An 18,735-nucleotide genomic window follows, 5' to 3' on the forward strand; every position below is an offset into this window, starting at 1 on the left:
TTTTTTTTTTCCCCCAAAAGAAAATCCCCCCCCCCCCCCGGCAAATTCTCCAGCACAAAAGCTATAATTTTTTTTTTGGAAGGGGGGAGGTGCACTGGAAATAAAAATGCTTTTTGAGACAAGGTTTTAGCCTCTCAAAATGTGTAGTATGAAGATTTTTATATCTACGGCATTAGCGTATGATTAATTTCTGTGTACGGTGTAGAAAAAGAACAACGTTTTCAGAGGTGTATTTAAAGAAAACTAATTTTATCCACAATTCATATGCTATAATCTGTATGAAGCTAGTACTCAATCAATGAGTTTTGTGACAAAGTTTCACTGAGATTGCTTTTGTCCAAATCATAGTTTTGTTTAACAGAAAATTTGTGTTCTCTATTTTTTCTTTTCCTACCTCTCAGATGGCAAAAAGATACCTGAGCTAAGATAGCACAGAGTGCAACAGTTTGCAGCTCCATCTTTAGTATTGGTTAGATTTGCAATTATTCCATGGGGCTTACTCCCAGGAAAGTAGTTACAGGATGGCACTGTAAGGCATCTATACTTTGAAATGCCATAAATATGCTCAACAATAGAAAACTATATGGTAACTAAATTTTGCATTATGCATTTTGCGTTGCTGAAGTAGTAAAGTGTAGGATTCGTAAGAATGTACTGCATATATGTCAGTTTCCTCCAAATTCCCCCCCCCCCACGACCTGCCAGCTGAGATCCTTCGGCCAGAAGTGACAGAGCTCAACTGGAGATCATCTGTAAACGAAGCATGTGCCTCAGCGCAGAGCCACGTCCCCCAGAGGGTGGAGAGGGGCAGATGCTCCAAACGGTGGCACGCCATAGTCCAGCTCATTATTTCTTGCATTTTAACCACAGGGAAGAGGGGTTCCACACAAACCGCCAGCCTCGGGTAACAAACTCTCTCGAACCATCTTTCCGCCGCTTACCTGCCTTCGTGTGCTCCCGCCGTGCTTCATTGAGCTTTTTTTCCATTTCTGACAGATCCTTGTGCAGCTGCGTTTCCACTTCCGTCACCTTCTCCTGCAGGGCTGAGAGAAGAGGTGGGTGGGTTCTGCAGCATTATACGCCCTCCCCAGGCACCACCAACAAACCCTCCAGGAATCCCCCAAGCATGTGACACTTCTGCTTCTTCACCTCTAATTTTTCAGGCCCTCAGGGGTGCTATTCCTAGTGTGCTCTACTCTTGGTGGATTTTGCTGATCTCGTCTCATTGCCATCTATCCCTATCTTTTAAAACACAGCTACATCAGGTCGGCACAATTTGTGTCCCACAATGTCAAAAAGGACCCACGATGTGCTTAGGAAATCTCCTGATTTTCCCCTTTGCCAGAGACTGCAGAAACGGAGGGGAAATTTGTGGCATGCCATGGTTCACTCAGTGGGTCCCAACCTGTTCGAGTGTCGACAGGTTGGAGTGGCCATTTTTGAATCACAGGTGTGCAGAAACATTAAAAATATGAAGTCCGAGACAAGAGGCGGGCAGCAGAGCTGTCACTGAAACCCAGTATATAAAGGACAGAACATCTGTAGTGTAAATAAAAGAGGTAGAAGAGTCCACAGCAGTTACCAAACCCAGTCCCCTGCAAGTAGCTCCAATGTCCCCTGGCATCTCTGAAGGGCAGAGGGGAAACTGAAGCAGCTGCCCACCCAAGGATCTTCATGGATACACTGAAGGCACTGAGCTCCTTACATCAAATGGCAACTAGCATCCACCCAGGTTTGTCTTGCTTCGCTGCACACTGTCCCTTGTTTGGTCAGGACAATAACTTTGTTTATTACAGTCCTGTGAAATCCAGGCCAGTCTCCTCCCGTCGTGGTCAGGAAAGAAAGGGACCAATCCAGGATTCGAAGCTAAGACCTCACACTAGAAACAAGCATTCAGACTATGAGACTGATAAGCCTTTCTCATAAGTGCTGAAACAAAGATTGGATGAGGGCTCTGGCAGTTGCCCTTTCCACCCTTTTGTATCTGCCAAAGTCAGCTTTGGCTCCCAAAAGCTTTTATCCTGGAAAATGTTGTTGGACTTCAAGGAGCTACTTGGCTCAAGTGTTCTTCTAGTACTACAGACTACTCACCGGAAACTTTTTCACCCTTGTAGCCCTGGAGAAAAAAGATGAACCAACATTTGTTCAACCACTTACTTTCTCATGCCTAACCCTGGTTAGTTCTTTTTGAACTGGAAAGAATAACTCAGCATGCTCTCGGTTCTACCATTTTCAATGACAGAACATGCACACCTCTCTCGTATTCCTCTCGTAAATGCCCCAGCTCCTGCCTCAGGCTCTCTGCCGCCTCCTCGGCCTTCCGCAAGTCCGTGTGCGCTTCCTCCCGCTGCCTCTCCGTGGCCTCCAGCTGTTGCCTCAGTGCCTGCTCCATCGTCACCTTCCCCTCTAGAGCTCCCTGCAGGCACTGGGCCGTCTCCCTCAGTTCCTTGAGGTCAGACTCTGCTGTAGAATGGAAAGGGGCCAGTAAAGACACAGAAACAGTGCTTAAAAAGAAAAGAGTACCTCTCCCCCTCTCCCTAACAAACAATTGTCCTGGGCTCCCAAAGTACAGATGACTCTTTCCACACCTGGCTTCTAGGTGACAGACAGAGCAGGAGGCTTAGAGACAGTCTCATTAAAAGGGGTAAGCCTGCATTTGGGCTGTACAACTTCAGACCACAGGCAAGAACTCGCACAGCTGCATGTTTCTCTGGACAGAGAAAACAGGCATGTCAGTTAGGCTATGCTATTTACATACTTTCAGTTCACTTTTCTCCTGAAAAAAACAGAAGCCAAAGTGGGCCTAGGTTCCTTTTCTCTGACATATCGGATTTCTAAGTATAGATCCTATTTTCACTCAGAATAACATTCCGTCATGTCCTTTCCCCTCCTGCCGCTTGAAGCTCTTTGGCCTGGACACAAGTTTACCTCAGCATGAATGAGACCTCGGTTAGTCACCTTTGTCTTGCACTTCAGCCACCTTCTTCTCTATAAGCTGCGCCCCCCGTTTGAGCTCCATTGAGAGCCGGTCCCTCTCCTCATGCAGCATCTGTAACTCAGCTTGCAGGTCTTCGTAAGGTGGATGAAGCCTGAGGGAAAAGCCCCCACGAGAGGTCAGAAATCCAGCAGCAGCAACCCTGTAAACGCTCTTTCGGTGGTAGTTTCCAGACAGTGATGGACCCTGCCTTGATGACTAGACTTTGCTCCCTTTTCCGCCCCAAATCCCAGGAATACCACTTCTCATCCCTACCCCACAAGACCCAAATGCTTTCCTCAAGAAACTAGAGACTTTAATCCCCAGCTGTGATCTAACCCATTAAGCACTACATTCTGTTCTAAGAATAGTCTTACCTGAAGCCATTGGTGCCAAAAGAATCAAGTGTTGCATTTGGACTCTAGTTCCAATGCCATTTCAGCCATGGAGTCCCTGAACACATGAAGCTGCCTTATACTGAATCACACCCTTGGTCCATCAAAGTCAGTCTACTCAGACTGGCAGGGGCTCTCCAGTGTCTCAGGCACAGAGGATTTTCACGTCACATGCTTTAATTGGAGATGCCTGGGATTGAACCTGGGATGCCAAGCAGATGCTCTGCCACTGAGCCATGCCCCCCCAAGGCCATTGGATGACCTTGGGCAGTTGGCTGTCTTTGAATCTCAGTTCCTCTATGCAAAATGGAAATCCCAATAATCTATACCTCCCATTGTCATTGTGAAGATATATCAGTCATATGCAAGGCATTATGCCCATTAAAGAGAAAGTATCAGTCACAGCTTCTCAGCTGTGCTGCCTTTCATCCTGCTCTGGGGTAAGGGTTTCAGAGAACTTACCTGTCCTGGTCCGATCTAGTAGGGCCAGATTTCTCCCCTTGCTGAAGCTTAGCTAGTGCTATTTTCCGGCATACCAGTCCTACAAGAAAGGTTTTTCAGTTACTTAATGGCAAGAATACAACTAACTCTCTTAACACAAGCATAACTCAAGACTGGAAGAAACATGCTGTGTGCCACAGCTCTGGGTACCTGCATGTCTGTGGCTGTGTGGCAGAGCACAAAACCAAACAATGTCAAGCTCAAAGAGTAATGAATGTCTGATTTTGTTAAAATCCAGAGACACAATTATAGTCCTTACAGCTACACAAGGAAAAAACCCCCTAAAAACTGTGTTAGCCATTTAAACCGAGACCACAGAAATGCACTTTTTCCTACACAGCAGAACAGCCCCTTCATTTAGCCCAAAGATCAGATCTCCCCCGCCTTTAGAGATACCAAAGCATGCATATGCTACACATTTAACACTGCTTCAAACTACTTTTAACTTTCAGGACTTCTAACCAAGACATTCAGGGTTCTGTAATTCTGTGAACAGAGTAAAAGATCATGCTCTAAAAACAGAATGGTAACAGAGAACCATCAGAGCTCCATGAAACTAAAATTCCTAGGGTCCTATTACTTTGTTTATCGGTTGTATTATTTTACCAACTGCACTGACTTACTTTGTGTACGCCACCTTAAGGCGGACCAGAAATAACATAAATAAATAACAAATAACGTGGCTTCCCCAGAAGATTTCTGGGCACTGTGGTTTGCTAAAGGATCTGGTAGATTCCTAGGACTCTTCATGGGATTAGAGTGTCCAGGGGAGAGAGTAACAGTTTTGAAGTGCTTTAACACCTCAATGCACTCCATGTTTACTCTGAGCCCCACTCAGTTTCATGCGGATGTCTCCTAAGTATGCAAAGGATTACAAGCAGCAGGTTAGTCCATTAGACAAAAAAATTATTCCTGTGTATGCTTACTTAGAAATGAGCCTCACAGACTTCACTTTTGAGTAAACACAGACAGTTTTGGACATATAATTTGAGATAAAGATACGCTCTCTGAGAGGTGGGGTCTGTCTGAAGAATGCCTGGTATGCTGGAGAGAACATTTTGATGTTAATCAAGACGTGTCTAGTGGTCTTGAAAAGGAACTTGTTTTTAACTGTCGTCAAACTCAATACTTCTTTGGAGATGTAAAGTGGACCAAGTTGTTTTCAAATGTCTGAATTTACTAAACTTGTAGCATAGCTGTAAAATTCTATATGTAATTAAAAAATAAAAATAAAAGAAAGCTAGGGTCCCTGGACATTACAACCTTCAGCAGGCAACGTCCGCATACATTCACACCCAGAGAACAAAACACTGTACTAAGAGCCAAGTTACTACTAATGCTGCAGAAATTATTTTAACTGGTGACTAAGGCTGTGCAGTTTGGCTAAATCTGAGCCGAAAAAATATCCGCAAAATACCTTATCGGTATTTTTCAGATATTGGTTTAGGAGGATATAGTTTTCAGTACTGCTTGACTACCAGAAATAGCCAAGCCCAAAAAATATTTGAGATTTTTGGGGCCGCCGGATAGTTGAACTTAAAGGGCATTTAAAGGGCTCGCAGTCCCTTTAAATACCTTCTCCAAGCAGCAAGTTCACCCAGAAGGTGTTTAAAGGGACTGTGAACCCTTTAAATGCCTTCGGCGTTCACTGGCCATAGAGTCCTGCGGCTTGGAGAAGGCATATAAAGGGTCCGTGATCCCATCACCTTGGATGGTGTCAACTCTCTTGGCTGCAAAGGAGATTCTGTTTCCCAGTCCCAGCAGGCGCGACAAGGCTGCTTTCCAGGCCTCCTCCTGGTCCATCAGTTGTTGGTGTAGCCTGTGGAGTCAAAGACAGTGTCTCAACTGGGGTGTTATAATGTAAGAACGAACAGCTTTGATGTGAAGGACAATCAAGAAAACGGCTACATAAAAAATAGGGAACATGAAGATCAAAATGAACTGGGATTTCAAACATTAGGCCCCAGAGCCTTACAAGATCCCCACCACCAATCTCTTAACATAATTTCATCATTTTCAGGGTCCAAAAGTCACAAATAGCAGGCCAAAATGGCCCCCAGTTTGCCATTTAGGAATCACCCCACAACAGGCTTCCCAAGTACTTATTGTGATTCAGTGGGGGACACAGACATCTTTGTAGGATCGTTCCCACAGGGACAACAGACACGCTGCACCATGCCATTGCCAGGAAGTGACTCCGGGCGACGCTCTGGCAATGGGGCTGGAAACTCGATGGTACAATCGAGTTTTCAGCCCCAATGCCAGAGCATCGCCCAGCGTCACTTCTTGGTGACGGCATGGTGCGTTACAGGGAGGAATGGTCCGTCCGGGGAGCATGTTTCCCCCGCCGGATCAAGGTAAGTACTTGGGAACCCTACCCACAAGCTTCAAGACAACACTTGTAAGTCTGCCTGCCTCTAATTGTGAGGAAGACTGACACCAGATTGTGGAATTTTGACAATGAATCTTCTTCCAAAGCTTCTCCTCTGTCCTGGCATTTCACTGCCTGGAATATATTCCAGAAAGCAAAACACTGGCAGTGGATCACAGGTGTGATTATTACAATGAATGTACTGAAGTAGAAGGGACAATTTTCAGGGGGGAGGGGAACAAAAAAAATTATTGATGAAGCCCCTATGTAAACCTTAAATTAACACCATCACTTTGCTTGGTACTGAATTCAAGCACAGGACCAGTTCTATTCTGAGGCAGGTGATGAAGGTGGTAATGGGGGATTGATAAACACTACTGAGGAAGGAAGCAGGAAGTGGTGGCGGCTACAAGCATGGACAGCTTCAAAAGGGAATTAGATAAGCATATGGAGCAGAGGTCCATCAGTGGATATTAGCCACAAGGTATAGCTAGGGGCTCTGGGGCAAGTGATGCTCTGTCTTCTTGGTGCTTGGGGGGGGGGGGTCAACAGTGGGAGGGCTTCTAATGTCCTGGCCCCACTGGTGGACCTCCAGATGGCACTGGTATTTCTGGCCACTGTGTGACACAGAGTGTTGGACTGGATGGGCCTTTGGCCTGATCCAACATTGGCGTCTCTTATGTTCTCTTATGTTCTTAGATGGCAGCGCCAAACCGATAAACTGACACTAAAGTGATCTGTGAGAAAAGAAATATTTATTTTACTTATACCCCATCTTCTTCCCCAATAGGGACCCAAAATAGCTTATGTACTTCTCTTTATACCCACAATAAACCTGAGAGGTAGGTGTGAGGCAAAGCACCCCCGATTCCTCCAAAGGGTTAATATGAATACTAATGCGCTTACTCCATCTTGCAGGTGTTAGTAATTGGGCCTCTCTGCCTACCCGACCCCTATCATCTTCAAGGCCAGAGTTAGGAATCTGATAATTAGCTCTTCTTGAGAACCTGTGGCCCACAGGATGGGAGGGGGGAAGCAGGAGCGATGACGTAACTTTCTAGAGGGTTCTAGCAAGAACATGTCCTGATTAGATTGCCTGGCACCAGTTGGCTCAAGACTATAACTGAGAGAAGAAGGCTAACTTGGTGATTCTGGTTGGATTGAGGTCTGGACTATAAAATGCTTGCATTGCAATGGAAAGCTACGTAGAGAACACCTGAGCCACGGCTTCTGACTTTTTGGGGCTCTAAGATTGTGCCATCTAATGCAAGGTATAAATGTGTTAGGAAGTAAAGTTAGCTTTTTTGCTTTCTTCTGCTGCAAGATTTTAGAACGTTATGTAGAAACGAAACTATTTTGAAAGTATTTAATAAACTTCATATATTTTTACAAAGGACTGCTTTCTTGTGTGTACTAGCCCTGGGAACCCACAGAGATCAGGTCTGGGGACTCCTTGATAGTAGGTTAGGCTATGTGTGTGGGACTGGCCCAAGGTCATACCCAGCAAGCTTCTGTGAAGAAGAAGAGAAGAGACTGGATTTATACCTTGCCTTTCACTCGGAGTCTCAGAGCGGCTTACAAACTCCTTTCCCTTTCGATAACAGACACCCTGTGAGGTAGGTGGGGCTGAGAGCTCTTTCGAGAACTGCTCTTTCGAGAACAGCTCTGACAAGAACTACAGCTTGCCCAAGGTCATCCAGCAGCCGCAAGTGGGGAATCAAACCCAGTTCTCCCAGATTAAAGTCAGTGCACTTAACCACTACACCAAACAGAGTGAGGATTTGAACCTCAGTCTCCCTAATCCTAGACCGCTGCTCTAACCACTATACAGGGGTGGCCAAACTGCAGCTTGGGAGCCACATGTGGCTGTTTCACACTGTCTAATTTAATGTTAATAAAAAGCAAATTTGCATATTTTTCACTAAAAATGTGTGTGATATTTGTTCATGTTTTGCGGCTCTCAAACATCTAACATTTATTCTGTGTGGCTGTTATGTTAAACAAGTTTGGCCACCCCTGCACTATACCATGCTGACTCTTTTGGGGGGCGGAAAACTAGTCCTCAGTAGCTTTAAAGGGGGGAAGCTGTTCCATGCACCAGAATATCATGACCAAAAGCAACATGACCCACATAATGATGATTACTGAGTGATGGAATGAAGAGGTGATTCTGTGGGTCCCACCCTTCTTGCTTTGTCCTTCCTTGTTACCTGCTGACCAACTCCACCAGTCCCCGGAGGGCATTTTCACCAGCCTCTACCCTCTGATGGAGTTTCTGTGCCAGTTCTTTAGAGTGTGACACTTCTGAATTAAGAGTCTGTAAAAGAAAGGAGAAAACGATCGTCAACATCATTTCCTAAATGAGACGGATCCTAAACACACTTTCCAGTGGTCTGGCCTGGTTTTTAGAGCCAACGATCACATAAGAGAAAGACTTTATTCCACTGCAAAAGCCCATTTTAAGCGGCAGCTGTGAAGTGCCTCTTCTTAGTCTACCATCACATTTATGGTAGAGAATTTCTGGATGTGCAATGAGGGGATGACATTCTCCAACCCCATCTCACAAGGCTTACTTTAGCTCCTTGAAGGGCTTCCAGGCCACACTGCTAGGAGCTTATGAGAACGTTACCTTGTTCCTCCCTCTTTCCATATCAGCTTCTGCTCTATGTTCATGAGACCCAAGAGTTTGGGGCTTTCACTGTGTCTTTAGTGCTCCAGCCCTCTACCCGAGCACATACCTTTCTCTGCAGCAGGCTAGTGGTGTCCACGTGGCAAAGCTCCTGAGATTTCAGCTGCACCAAGAGAGAAAAGACTTTCTCCCGCCACTGGCTCAGCAGGCACTGAAGTTTCTGAGATGGCTCAGATTGAAGAGGATCCTTGAGGGGGACCTGAGAGGGTTCAAGAACACAATACCTGCATCACGATGCCCTCCCCCTCCCCTTTTGGCCATCAAGTTGCAGCCCACTGATGGCGACCCCATAGGGTTTCCATGGGAAGAGACGTTCAGAGGTGGTTTGCCATTGCTTGCCTCTGTGTAGCAACCCTGAACTTCCTTGGTGGTCTTCCATCCCAATACTAACCAGAGCTGACCCTAGTTATTTTCCGAGATCTGATGAGACTGGGTTACCCTGGGCCATCCAGGTCAGGGCATTATGCCTAGCTCTCTTAAAAACATAAAGCTGAAGCTTAAACATAGATTTAGGCTGTTCCCCATTTCAGAATGCAGATGAGAGTATGCAGAGGTCACTTCCTGAAGGAGCGCACAGGAGCGGAGCTCCGGCAGTAAAGAGCCCAGGGGGCGGGAACACAACAAGCCCCACCCCCTGCTCCCAGCAGCCCTCAGTCAGAGCAAGAAGCAGCCAGGTAAGTTGCAGAAACCCCCCGGCCCAAAACAGTCCAGTGGCACCTTTAAGACAGATCTGCACGCCACCCCCCCCCCAGTAGCTAGCAATCCAAAACAGTCCAGTGGAGCCTGAGCGGTGGGTGTTGCCTTCTGACACACTTCCGGTGATGTCAGGGGGCGTGGAATATGCAAATAAGTTATGCTAATGAGCTCCTGCACCTCTTTTTCTACGAAATGACCCCTGAGAGTATGTTTCCTGAACATAGAAGATTTGTGGACAGAGAGAAGAGTGGGAAGCCAGGACTCCTGGGGACTATGAGAGGAGGGCTGAAGCAGCTCCCTTGGGCTCTCTGGAGTTGGAATTTGGGGATCCCTGTGAATGGTTGGCTGGGGAGGACCATGGCTCTGATAGGTCAGTGAAACTGGATGCCTCCCCTCTCCCTCCAAAAGCAGAATTTAAAAAACCCAGAAAATAGCATATCAGGGAAAAGGCTAGGCTAGCACCCTTCCCCTCCAACATAGTTATATATGTGTGAGGGATTTTGGGGGAGTGGGTTAAATTGCTGAAGGTGCAATCTATCACGGGAGCTTGCTCTGAAGTGGTACAGTCCAGACACAGATTCACTACATCATCTGTTGTTTCCGAGAACTAGGCCCAGGACTAAAACACAGCCTTAAAACATGTTGAATGGACAGTGCTGTACCCCATGACATTCTGGGAATTGTAGTTCTGCTAAAGAACATTACTTACAAAAAAAGCTGTGGGGAGAGCGGGGTATAAAACGAATAAATAAATAAAAACTATGTTCAGGTTCATAGTGTAGACACACTCTCAGAGACACTATCTGTTCCAGTTCTCTTAACACAAGAACTGCAGAAAAGAAACTGATTGTCATTGTTAGTTATTGGAATTCACCTTGCCAGTAGAGTTCAGAAACTGTTTGAGATCTGGACTAGTCTGTGACCTTGCAGTAAGCTTAACAATTAGCAGAGTTGCACAGAAACTGCGGCTGCAACCCCATGTCCAGTTAGTGCAAGTAAATACTACTGAACTGAATAGGATTTATTTTGGATAGACCCACATAAGATTTGTAACTTAAAACCTACTAAGGGCTAGGGCTAACACACACAATACTGGGGTTCTGTGATTGGAACTCTTGATGGTTATTTAGCTCTGACTCCTCCCCAAGTTTCCCCCCCATTCCCTGGTATGGAAAAGAGACACATACCCATATTGTACTTGTTTTCTCTACTGACACTTAAAATGGGGCATTTGATCAAGGCGAGAGTTGATGGGATAAATAAACCCCTCCTTTCCCCAACGCCTATCTTCACCCCCACCACACTTTCAAGGCCCTATTTTCTAGTCACAGACCTACCATGTAGTTTGACCCAAAGGAAGGTATCTTTTTTGCAAGATTTCCACCTACCCTTTGTGACCGATCACATTAACTACCGTCCGCTAATTTGTGTAGAAAGAAACTGCGCCTTCCAGTGTGCCCAAATATTATTACCTTCCTGGCAAGCTCTGTCTCCTGTAGAGTCAGGATATCACTGAGTGATGCCAGACGAATCTGCAGGAGCTCAGCTGTTGCTTTCAGGGCCTCCTTTTCCTCTTCCAGGTGCTGAGGCAGGAGAGAAAGGGCGTCACTGAAGAGGACCTCTGCCATCTGGAGTGCACAGGCATCCTGTTTGAGAACTCACCTGAACTCTACTGATCAGCTGCTCCCGCTCCGGACTGGGCTTCCTTAACTCCTGCTCCCCAACATAGGTCTTCAGCTGCATCAGCAAAGCATTCTGGGAAGCCAGCTCTGCCTTGACCACACTACAGGAGAGAAATATGAGGCTGTCTTTGGGACAACCTGGGGAGAAACCCTGATGGTGCCCTGGATGGAGGGTGAAGGAGGAGTCCAGAGGAATGGATCATACCTGAGCTGATTCTGGACAACATCTCTTTCCTCTCGGAGTTGGGCAGCTTCCTTCTGCTGCGCTTCCAGATCCTTCTGGAGTGCTTGCATTTGATGTTTCAAGGAAGAAACTTCCACTTTGTGACCTTCAGAAAGTCTAGACAACTGTGAGAAGGAAGAGACTAAAGAATCTTGAGACTCAGCCTCCCAGTTCCCACATAATGAACCATACAAGCCCTAGCGTGAGGCATTTTCATTTGGAATTGGCACCTTCCTGAAGAATCTCATTTCCCAGATTGCTCTTCTTTCAGCACTTACCTCAGCCTGGTGCTCCTTGAGCACAGCCTGTAGGCAGCCTTGGGCTCTCTCCTCCTGCCTTTTCCGCTCAGCTTTTGCCTCTTCAAGTGCCCCCTGCAACTCGACCCGTGCCAATCCAATTTCATGAACGTATCTTTCCTTGGCCGACTTGAGTTCCTCTCTCAAGCCATCTGCTTCTAAGCCAGCCTGGCTCCTCAGCTGCTCTAGTTCTTCCTTCAGGGCCTCAAGCTTCAGTCTGCTGCTCCCTCTGACTTCCTCCAGCTCTGCCTTCAAGGCAGCGGATTCTAGCTGGCTTTGCCTTCTGAGCTCTGTCAGCTCCCCGTGAAGGTGGGATAGGGTATTTTCTCGACTGGCTGCTGTTGCCTCATGCTGGGCAGTTGCAACTCGCAGGGAAGCAAGCTCAGCCTCTAGCCTCTGGATCTCGTGAAGCTGGTGTGAAATAATCTCAGCCTGTTGGGACATGGCCAATGTGTGACGCACACTTGAGGGCTCAGCTTCTCTGTCCAGGGACCTGTGTGGTAGGGAAGAAAAGCATGTCACAAAGTCCTCTCCCCCTCAGAGAGCAAGTTTGGTGCAGTGGTTAAGAGGAACGGACTCTAATCTGGGGAACCGGCTTCGATTCCCCACTTGAAACTAGCTGAGTGACCCTAGGCAAGTCACAGCACTCTCAGCCTAAAAATAAGCATAGCTGGCCACTTACGTGGTGCCAAAAAAGAGCTACAGCTTTGACAGCCAAAGTCTCCTCCCGGGGATCTCCTGGCTATTCCACACACAACTGCCATATGATAATTTCTCCCTCCCCCAGGGGGCACCTATCTAGAACCAACTAGTTGAGAGTACAGGGATTGGATTTCAGCGTAGATCCCCCTCAAAGGGCCACTGACTGAAGAATCACACATCAGTGAAGCGAAGTTCAGCAAAGACTCCAGCATTTACAGGGTGATCACCAGTAACAGAGACAAAAAAGGGGAGGCCAACTCTGGGCTGGGAAATTCTTGGACATTTGGGATGTAGATGGCCACTGAGATGCAGAGATCGAACAGCTCTCCCTTGCTACACTGCTCTTTGTCAATGGCAGCTTCTACCCAAGAACCAGAAGTGCGGGTTCACTGAATTATAGCTTTTTAAAAAAAATCTATGCCACTCTCTAGTTCAGGGTCAACTGGATCAGGGAACAGTGAATGAGATACAGGGCCCTTCACCTGGTTCTGGCTCCAGCTTCTTCGGTTTTGTCTGGCACTCTGCCCCCGCTGACCGTATCTCCTGTCGGGGCCCATCTACGAAGTTCGTCCTTTAATCGCTGATTTTCTCGTCTGAGTTCAGCTGCCTCCCAATTAGGTAAAGCAGTAGCATTCCAAGGCCCTGCAACGGGAGCCGTTAGGGGAGGTGCTGACCGGCTCTGGAAATGTGATGGTGGGATCAGTCCTTTGGGACCTAGGGTAGAAGCAGAAACAAATAACAAGAGACACGGTATGGCACTGAACCACAGGAAACATGGAGAACTGGAATGACCACGTGAAGGCCACTTATCTGTACGGTCACTATTCATTTCTGCTTTGAGTGGTTTCTTCCAAATGGAAGACGAGAATGCCGCTGTTACAGATAAGTGGGATCCACACTACTACCTGTTGACTGTGGCCAAATAAAGTCTGCAAATGCAAAGAACAGGAAAGAACTGGAATCCAAACATCGCAATGAGAAAGATGAAGTCCAACACTGCTTTGACAGCAGTCAACAATGACTGTTGTAGAAGACTGGTCAGTTTTATGGGATATGAAAATCGACTGAACAGCAAATCAGAGACTGCAGCTGAGAGCATGGTGCCAAAAACAACGGCTGAAGGTGTGTTTATGCAGATAAAATGACCAATATTTTCAAATTTAACCCCATAGAGTAGGGCGGTGGAAAAAATAGATTGTTTAAAGCATCATTTATCTGTAAACATATATAAGTAAGGAAAAAATACCCAATTCTTGGGGACGCCATCATCTTCTGTTAAAATATCAAGTAGAAAAAAGCCAGCCTGGCCTACGGTATTTACCTAGTAAGTTTTTAATTATTATTTAATTTATCTTCAATTTATCTTCAATTATTATTTAATTTATCCTCAATTTAATTTATTTATTCAATTTATCTTCTACCCTCCCTGCAAGCGGACTCAGGGAGCATCACAGTAAGATTCTAAACCGCCCTGAGCCAGCTCTGCTGGGACGGCGGGGTAAAATCTAATAAAAAAATAAAATAAAGACAAATAGAATTTTACAGAATAATTAAAAAAATTTAAATGGCATAGATTTAAAAAAAAAAACAACCCACAAAAACAGGCCACTCTATACATTATTTTCAAGCTGGCACCATTGGGTCTCTGAAGATCTTATTGATCTGGGCCGCGTCGAGGTGGTAGGCTTCAATGTCAGAAGGGGAGGCCAAGTTTTTCATTGGACACCCACTGTCTCAGTCAAAGGCCTGGTGGAACAGCTCCATTTTACAGGCCCTGTGGAACTGTAGTTAAGGCCCTGTTTTCAGATGGGAGCATGTCCCACCAGGCTGGGGCAAGGGCAGAAATTACCCTGGCCCTGGTTGAGGACAAGCAGATGTCCCTTGGGCTGGGGACAACCAGCAGATCTTGACCAGTAGAGCCAAGGCTCTCTGGGGCACCCTTTTTTATCCCATCCTTCTCTATGGAGTTCAGAGGAGGATACAGGGGCCCCTCTTCCTTATCTCACCCTGATAGCAACCCTGTGAGATTGGTTAGGCTGAGAGAGAGAAAGGGATCAGCCCAAAGTCACTTGGCAAACATCATGGCAGAGTGGGGATTTAACTTTGGATATCCTAGTCCGAAATGCTAACCGTAGCTTCATACAGACTCTCTAGTACCTCTGAGATCAGTTTGATCTGCAGAGAGCAGCAGTTAAAGCACAAAAGCAATCACTGCTCTCTCACCGGAAAAAAAAAACCACACAGCTATTGAGGTTGCTTGAAAAACTGGCAGTCCTGCTTTACAGTCCAGTCATACAACCAGTACATACAGTCCAGTACACAACATATGAAAGTGCAAGCCACACACACACACAAGTAGGAGGAGAAGCAGGGGCAGCACACCTTCCCCACCCATGCCTGAGTGTGAGCAGTGCCTGTGCACATGCAAGCTGAACGTGTGGAAACTGCATCCCCATGATCAGGAGGTTCAAAAAAGCACTATTCCTAATCATGGGGTCAGAGTCCACAGGGAAACAGAAAACAGTTTGTATCAATAACACCACACATCAGCGGGGAGGGCTGGACCAGTGTTCTCTCTCTCACTTCCTCACACACATTGTCCCCATATAAACTGTGTGCATGCAGCTAGTGAAGGAAAACAGACATGGTTGGCCTAAACTAATGCCCTCCTTGGGTTTTAGGAGACCTCCGTCTACAACATTTTATGTGAACCTCTCCTTGGAGTGTTGTCCCATTTGTAGCAAATATCAGCTTTCCCACCTTACCCCCTTCCCTGCCTACCAAATGCCATTGCTGTGACCACCAGAGGGAGTGAGAGGCTACTGAAAGATATCACTTCCACTTCATCACAATCCACCTTGGGCCCAGAACGTTCCTCCCCCTCCCAGCAAACAACTTCTGTTCTTGCCTTCTTTCCTTGTCATGTCTTTTCATAAACAGTAAGCCTGAAATCTCCACAAGGTGCCTTGTCTACTTTAGAGAGTTTAATAAACAGACCCACCTCTCCCCGTGACAGCATTTTTCAGAAGACGGATGCAAAGCTGATATTAGAAAATTTGCCAAATCCAAACAAAACAGACCTCCCAGTAATCACACAGCCAAGGAAACAAGACAAAACTGGGGCCAATATAGAACCAATAATACACTCCTCTAGTTCCAGCTCCTGCCAACCTAGCAGTTCGAAAGCAAGAAATTGCAAGCAGATAAATAGGGACCACTTCGGTGGGAAGGTAACAGCGTTCCGTGCGCCTTGGTGTTTAGTCATGCCGGCCACATGACCACGGAAACGTCTTCGGACAGCGCTGGCTCTTCGGCTTTGAAACGGAGATGAGCACCGCAACCCTAGAGTCGGATTCGACTGGCTTTCGAGCAAGGGAACCTTTACCTATTAAGAAGTGAACAAATCCAGGTCAGTTCTTTATAACCCATACCCAGCAACCATTCCAGAGGGCTAGCTGTGTCAGCGCATTGCTGTAAAAAAAAAAAAGGAATCTTGTGGCACTTTAAAGACTAGGAAGATTTTATTCCAGAATCAGCGTTCGTGGATAAGCGCTCACTTCGTCAAGTATATGAAATGGGTCCTGGCTAGGCCAGACACATGTGTAGGCCAGACACGTGTGTGTGCGCGCACACACACACGAGAATGACATTATGAAAAGAAAAAATATAAACAGCAGGCTCAACGGGCCATAAAATGCAGTAGGATGCAACTGTATAAAATTCAAATATGATAAATGAAAGGACTATTCCCAGTAGAAGTAACTGACAATTTTGCTAGTTTTGCTAGCACTTCATGGCTGAGGAATTCCACGCTGACAGCCCTGGAGAACAAGGGTTTATCTTCATATTTATGCAATATACCCTTAAGCTCTCCAAGTAGGGCAAATCCCTACAGGTGGGAACAAGATAACAAACTTGCTCTTTTACCCCTGGGCCTTGGAGCTCTGAAGATGGCAGGAGGGTCCAGCTGCCTGTCCAAATCTTTTCTTCCGTCCATGGTTCCAAGTCCCAGTTCTGAGAAATATATAGAAAACATCATATCAGTGAGCTGTATACATTCAAGTTTGAATCACTTTGTCTTGAAATACAAGGCCCAGGTCATTGTAAAAATAATGGTGTTACATTGCAGAGCAATTCAGCAGCCTATTTATTTTATTTATTTACATCATTTATAGTCCGCCTTTCTCACTTGGACTCAAGGCGGATTACACAGAGTCAACACAATCAATAAGATGGGGTATTCAATAATACAACAGAATTCAGGTCATAAAACCACAAACATATGAAAGAAGACTTGAGAAATGGTTTTTGGTTACTTCATGGAATCACATTGTTCGAGAACCCACTGTGATTTGTCAAGCTGAGAGCCTCATTTATTCCATAGTGGCTGTCCCATTTTGGGCACCAGCCAAAAGCTGAGTACTTTAATGGATCTTCAAATTTCCACATAGGCAAAGCCTGGAAGGCCTTTCCAACAGAAAGTGCAGAAATGTCCACATAGTGTTAATTCATTCTTTGAATTCTCCCTTATTATTAAACAAGCAGTGTATATCTAGCCTTCCACAGATCACTCTTTATACTGTATCCAACAAAAGAGAGCTTTTGACGCTAGAAAGCTTATACCCCAAAATGCTGCTGGTCTCCAAGATCCTACTAGACCTGTTCTACCAGGCTACCAGCTGAAAACAACCTTTATACCTTAGAGTCCTTTCGTTTTAAAGGTGCCACAGGACTCAAACTTTTTTCTTTTCTCATTGGACACTCAGCAGTGACCCTAGTTCATCACTAGTCAATATCATGGTTAGCAGCTCCCCCCACCCCTTTAAGGGCTACTTGGCAGACGAAACTTCTGATCTGCTCCCGGGATGCTGCTGCAGCCGTGGGAAAAACATCCTTTGGTCAACATCTGCCTTTCACGCTGCTGGGAATGCCCCGACAAGAAACGAAATTGACAAGCCTAGGCAGTCTCGACTCCTCTGACCAACTCCCCAGTGCAACGCCTGCCTCCTCGCCATAGGCTGCTGCTCCCCAGTCTAACTTTCCCTTCATTAGTTGGCTTCCCCCGCCCCCCGTTTCTCTCTACGCGCTTCTCCACAGATTCTTCCTCCCTTTCCTTCTTGCCCTCATTGGGCGCCACCACGGACTACTTAGGAGTACAACGCGCACCGCCCCCTACTTCTCTGCGTCCTACCAACAGTCGCTAACGTTCCATCAACCGACCTCGAACTACAGAACTCATGCGCAGAACATCCCCCCCGCGCAGGGCCTTCGAGGTAACGACGAATAGGCACGCCTACACTGGTACACTGAACCAATCAGAGTATCACGAGGTGCTGCTTAAACGGCTTAAAATTAAACTGGCTGCAAAGAGAGTTGAGCGGTCCGCCCTTTGGAAAATCGGCCAATCAGCGAGCCCTCCCGGAACGCGTTTCTGCCCTCACCGCTAATATCCCGGATGAAAAGGAGCCGCTAACGAGGAAAAGATGTGGGATTAAGTGTACGGCTCTTTCGCAATTAGCCAATCAGATACCTGCAGGGGTCGCTCGCGCGTCTGATTGTAGAGTGCGCGAGGCGTCTTCATTGTTCCAAAGCATAAGAGGCAGAAAGAGGTCTGTTTAGGGCCTTCCAGTTAAATGGATGAGAATGAACTTCATGTGTTGCTGAAGAAGATTCGCAGGTACTTATGCCTACAGATGAATGAGTAAGTTAATATCATAACTGCAGAAAAGAGCTTGTATGCTCAACCATGAGAACAAATATAGAGAAAAGAGAAAGTAATGCTTCAGCTATGCACAATTTCTGGTACATGTACTGTTTTAGATCCTGGTCACTTTTTGCAGTTTAAATCAGCCTTTCCTGATGCACATCTTCTTTTCGATGCTTTCTATAGGAAATCCCCCAAGAGATATCCATGAATGAGGCATCGAGATTCTAGGTTGCCTTTCTAAAGGCCCTATAAATTATAGTTAAGTTACTTTGGTTCAGAATTGTGAGGAGACATCACAACAAAAGATGATTAAAGTGTTGCAGGAACACCTTTCCTCTGAGGAAGGACTGAAGAGTCTGGGTCTTTTCATTCCATAAAAAGATGGCTAAAGGGGCACATAACGAGGTGTGCGGTGGTCGCAGTAGCGTGTGGCGAAAACATCAATGGCGGCAGCGGAGCCTGGGATGGCGTGGTGCAGAGGTGCGGAGAAACATCGGAA

General features: G+C 46.3%; 1 protein-coding gene across 1 annotated transcript in view; it reads right to left on the reverse strand.

Annotated features, from left to right (window-relative positions):
- CCHCR1 (coiled-coil alpha-helical rod protein 1) overlaps nucleotides 1–16,526 on the reverse strand; it is a 19,646-nt gene extending 3,120 nt beyond the window's left edge. The window contains exons 1-13 of the mRNA XM_015408656.1: nucleotides 16,457–16,526; nucleotides 13,012–13,243; nucleotides 11,810–12,320; nucleotides 11,514–11,656; nucleotides 11,289–11,409; nucleotides 11,099–11,209; nucleotides 8,980–9,129; nucleotides 8,452–8,558; nucleotides 5,577–5,689; nucleotides 3,832–3,910; nucleotides 2,959–3,089; nucleotides 2,254–2,463; nucleotides 942–1,043 (exon numbers count right to left, since the gene is read on the reverse strand). Of these exons, the coding sequence (XP_015264142.1) occupies nucleotides 942–1,043; nucleotides 2,254–2,463; nucleotides 2,959–3,089; nucleotides 3,832–3,910; nucleotides 5,577–5,689; nucleotides 8,452–8,558; nucleotides 8,980–9,129; nucleotides 11,099–11,209; nucleotides 11,289–11,409; nucleotides 11,514–11,656; nucleotides 11,810–12,320; nucleotides 13,012–13,243; nucleotides 16,457–16,526 (2,080 nt within the window). The remainder of the gene's footprint in view (nucleotides 1–941; nucleotides 1,044–2,253; nucleotides 2,464–2,958; nucleotides 3,090–3,831; nucleotides 3,911–5,576; nucleotides 5,690–8,451; nucleotides 8,559–8,979; nucleotides 9,130–11,098; nucleotides 11,210–11,288; nucleotides 11,410–11,513; nucleotides 11,657–11,809; nucleotides 12,321–13,011; nucleotides 13,244–16,456) is intronic.
- Nucleotides 16,527–18,735: the final 2,209 nt, after the last annotated feature.

This window comes from Gekko japonicus, unplaced genomic scaffold, assembly GCF_001447785.1.
Source record: "Gekko japonicus isolate JY-2015 unplaced genomic scaffold, Gekko_japonicus_V1.1 scaffold1973, whole genome shotgun sequence".
NCBI lineage: Eukaryota > Metazoa > Chordata > Lepidosauria > Squamata > Gekkonidae > Gekko > Gekko japonicus.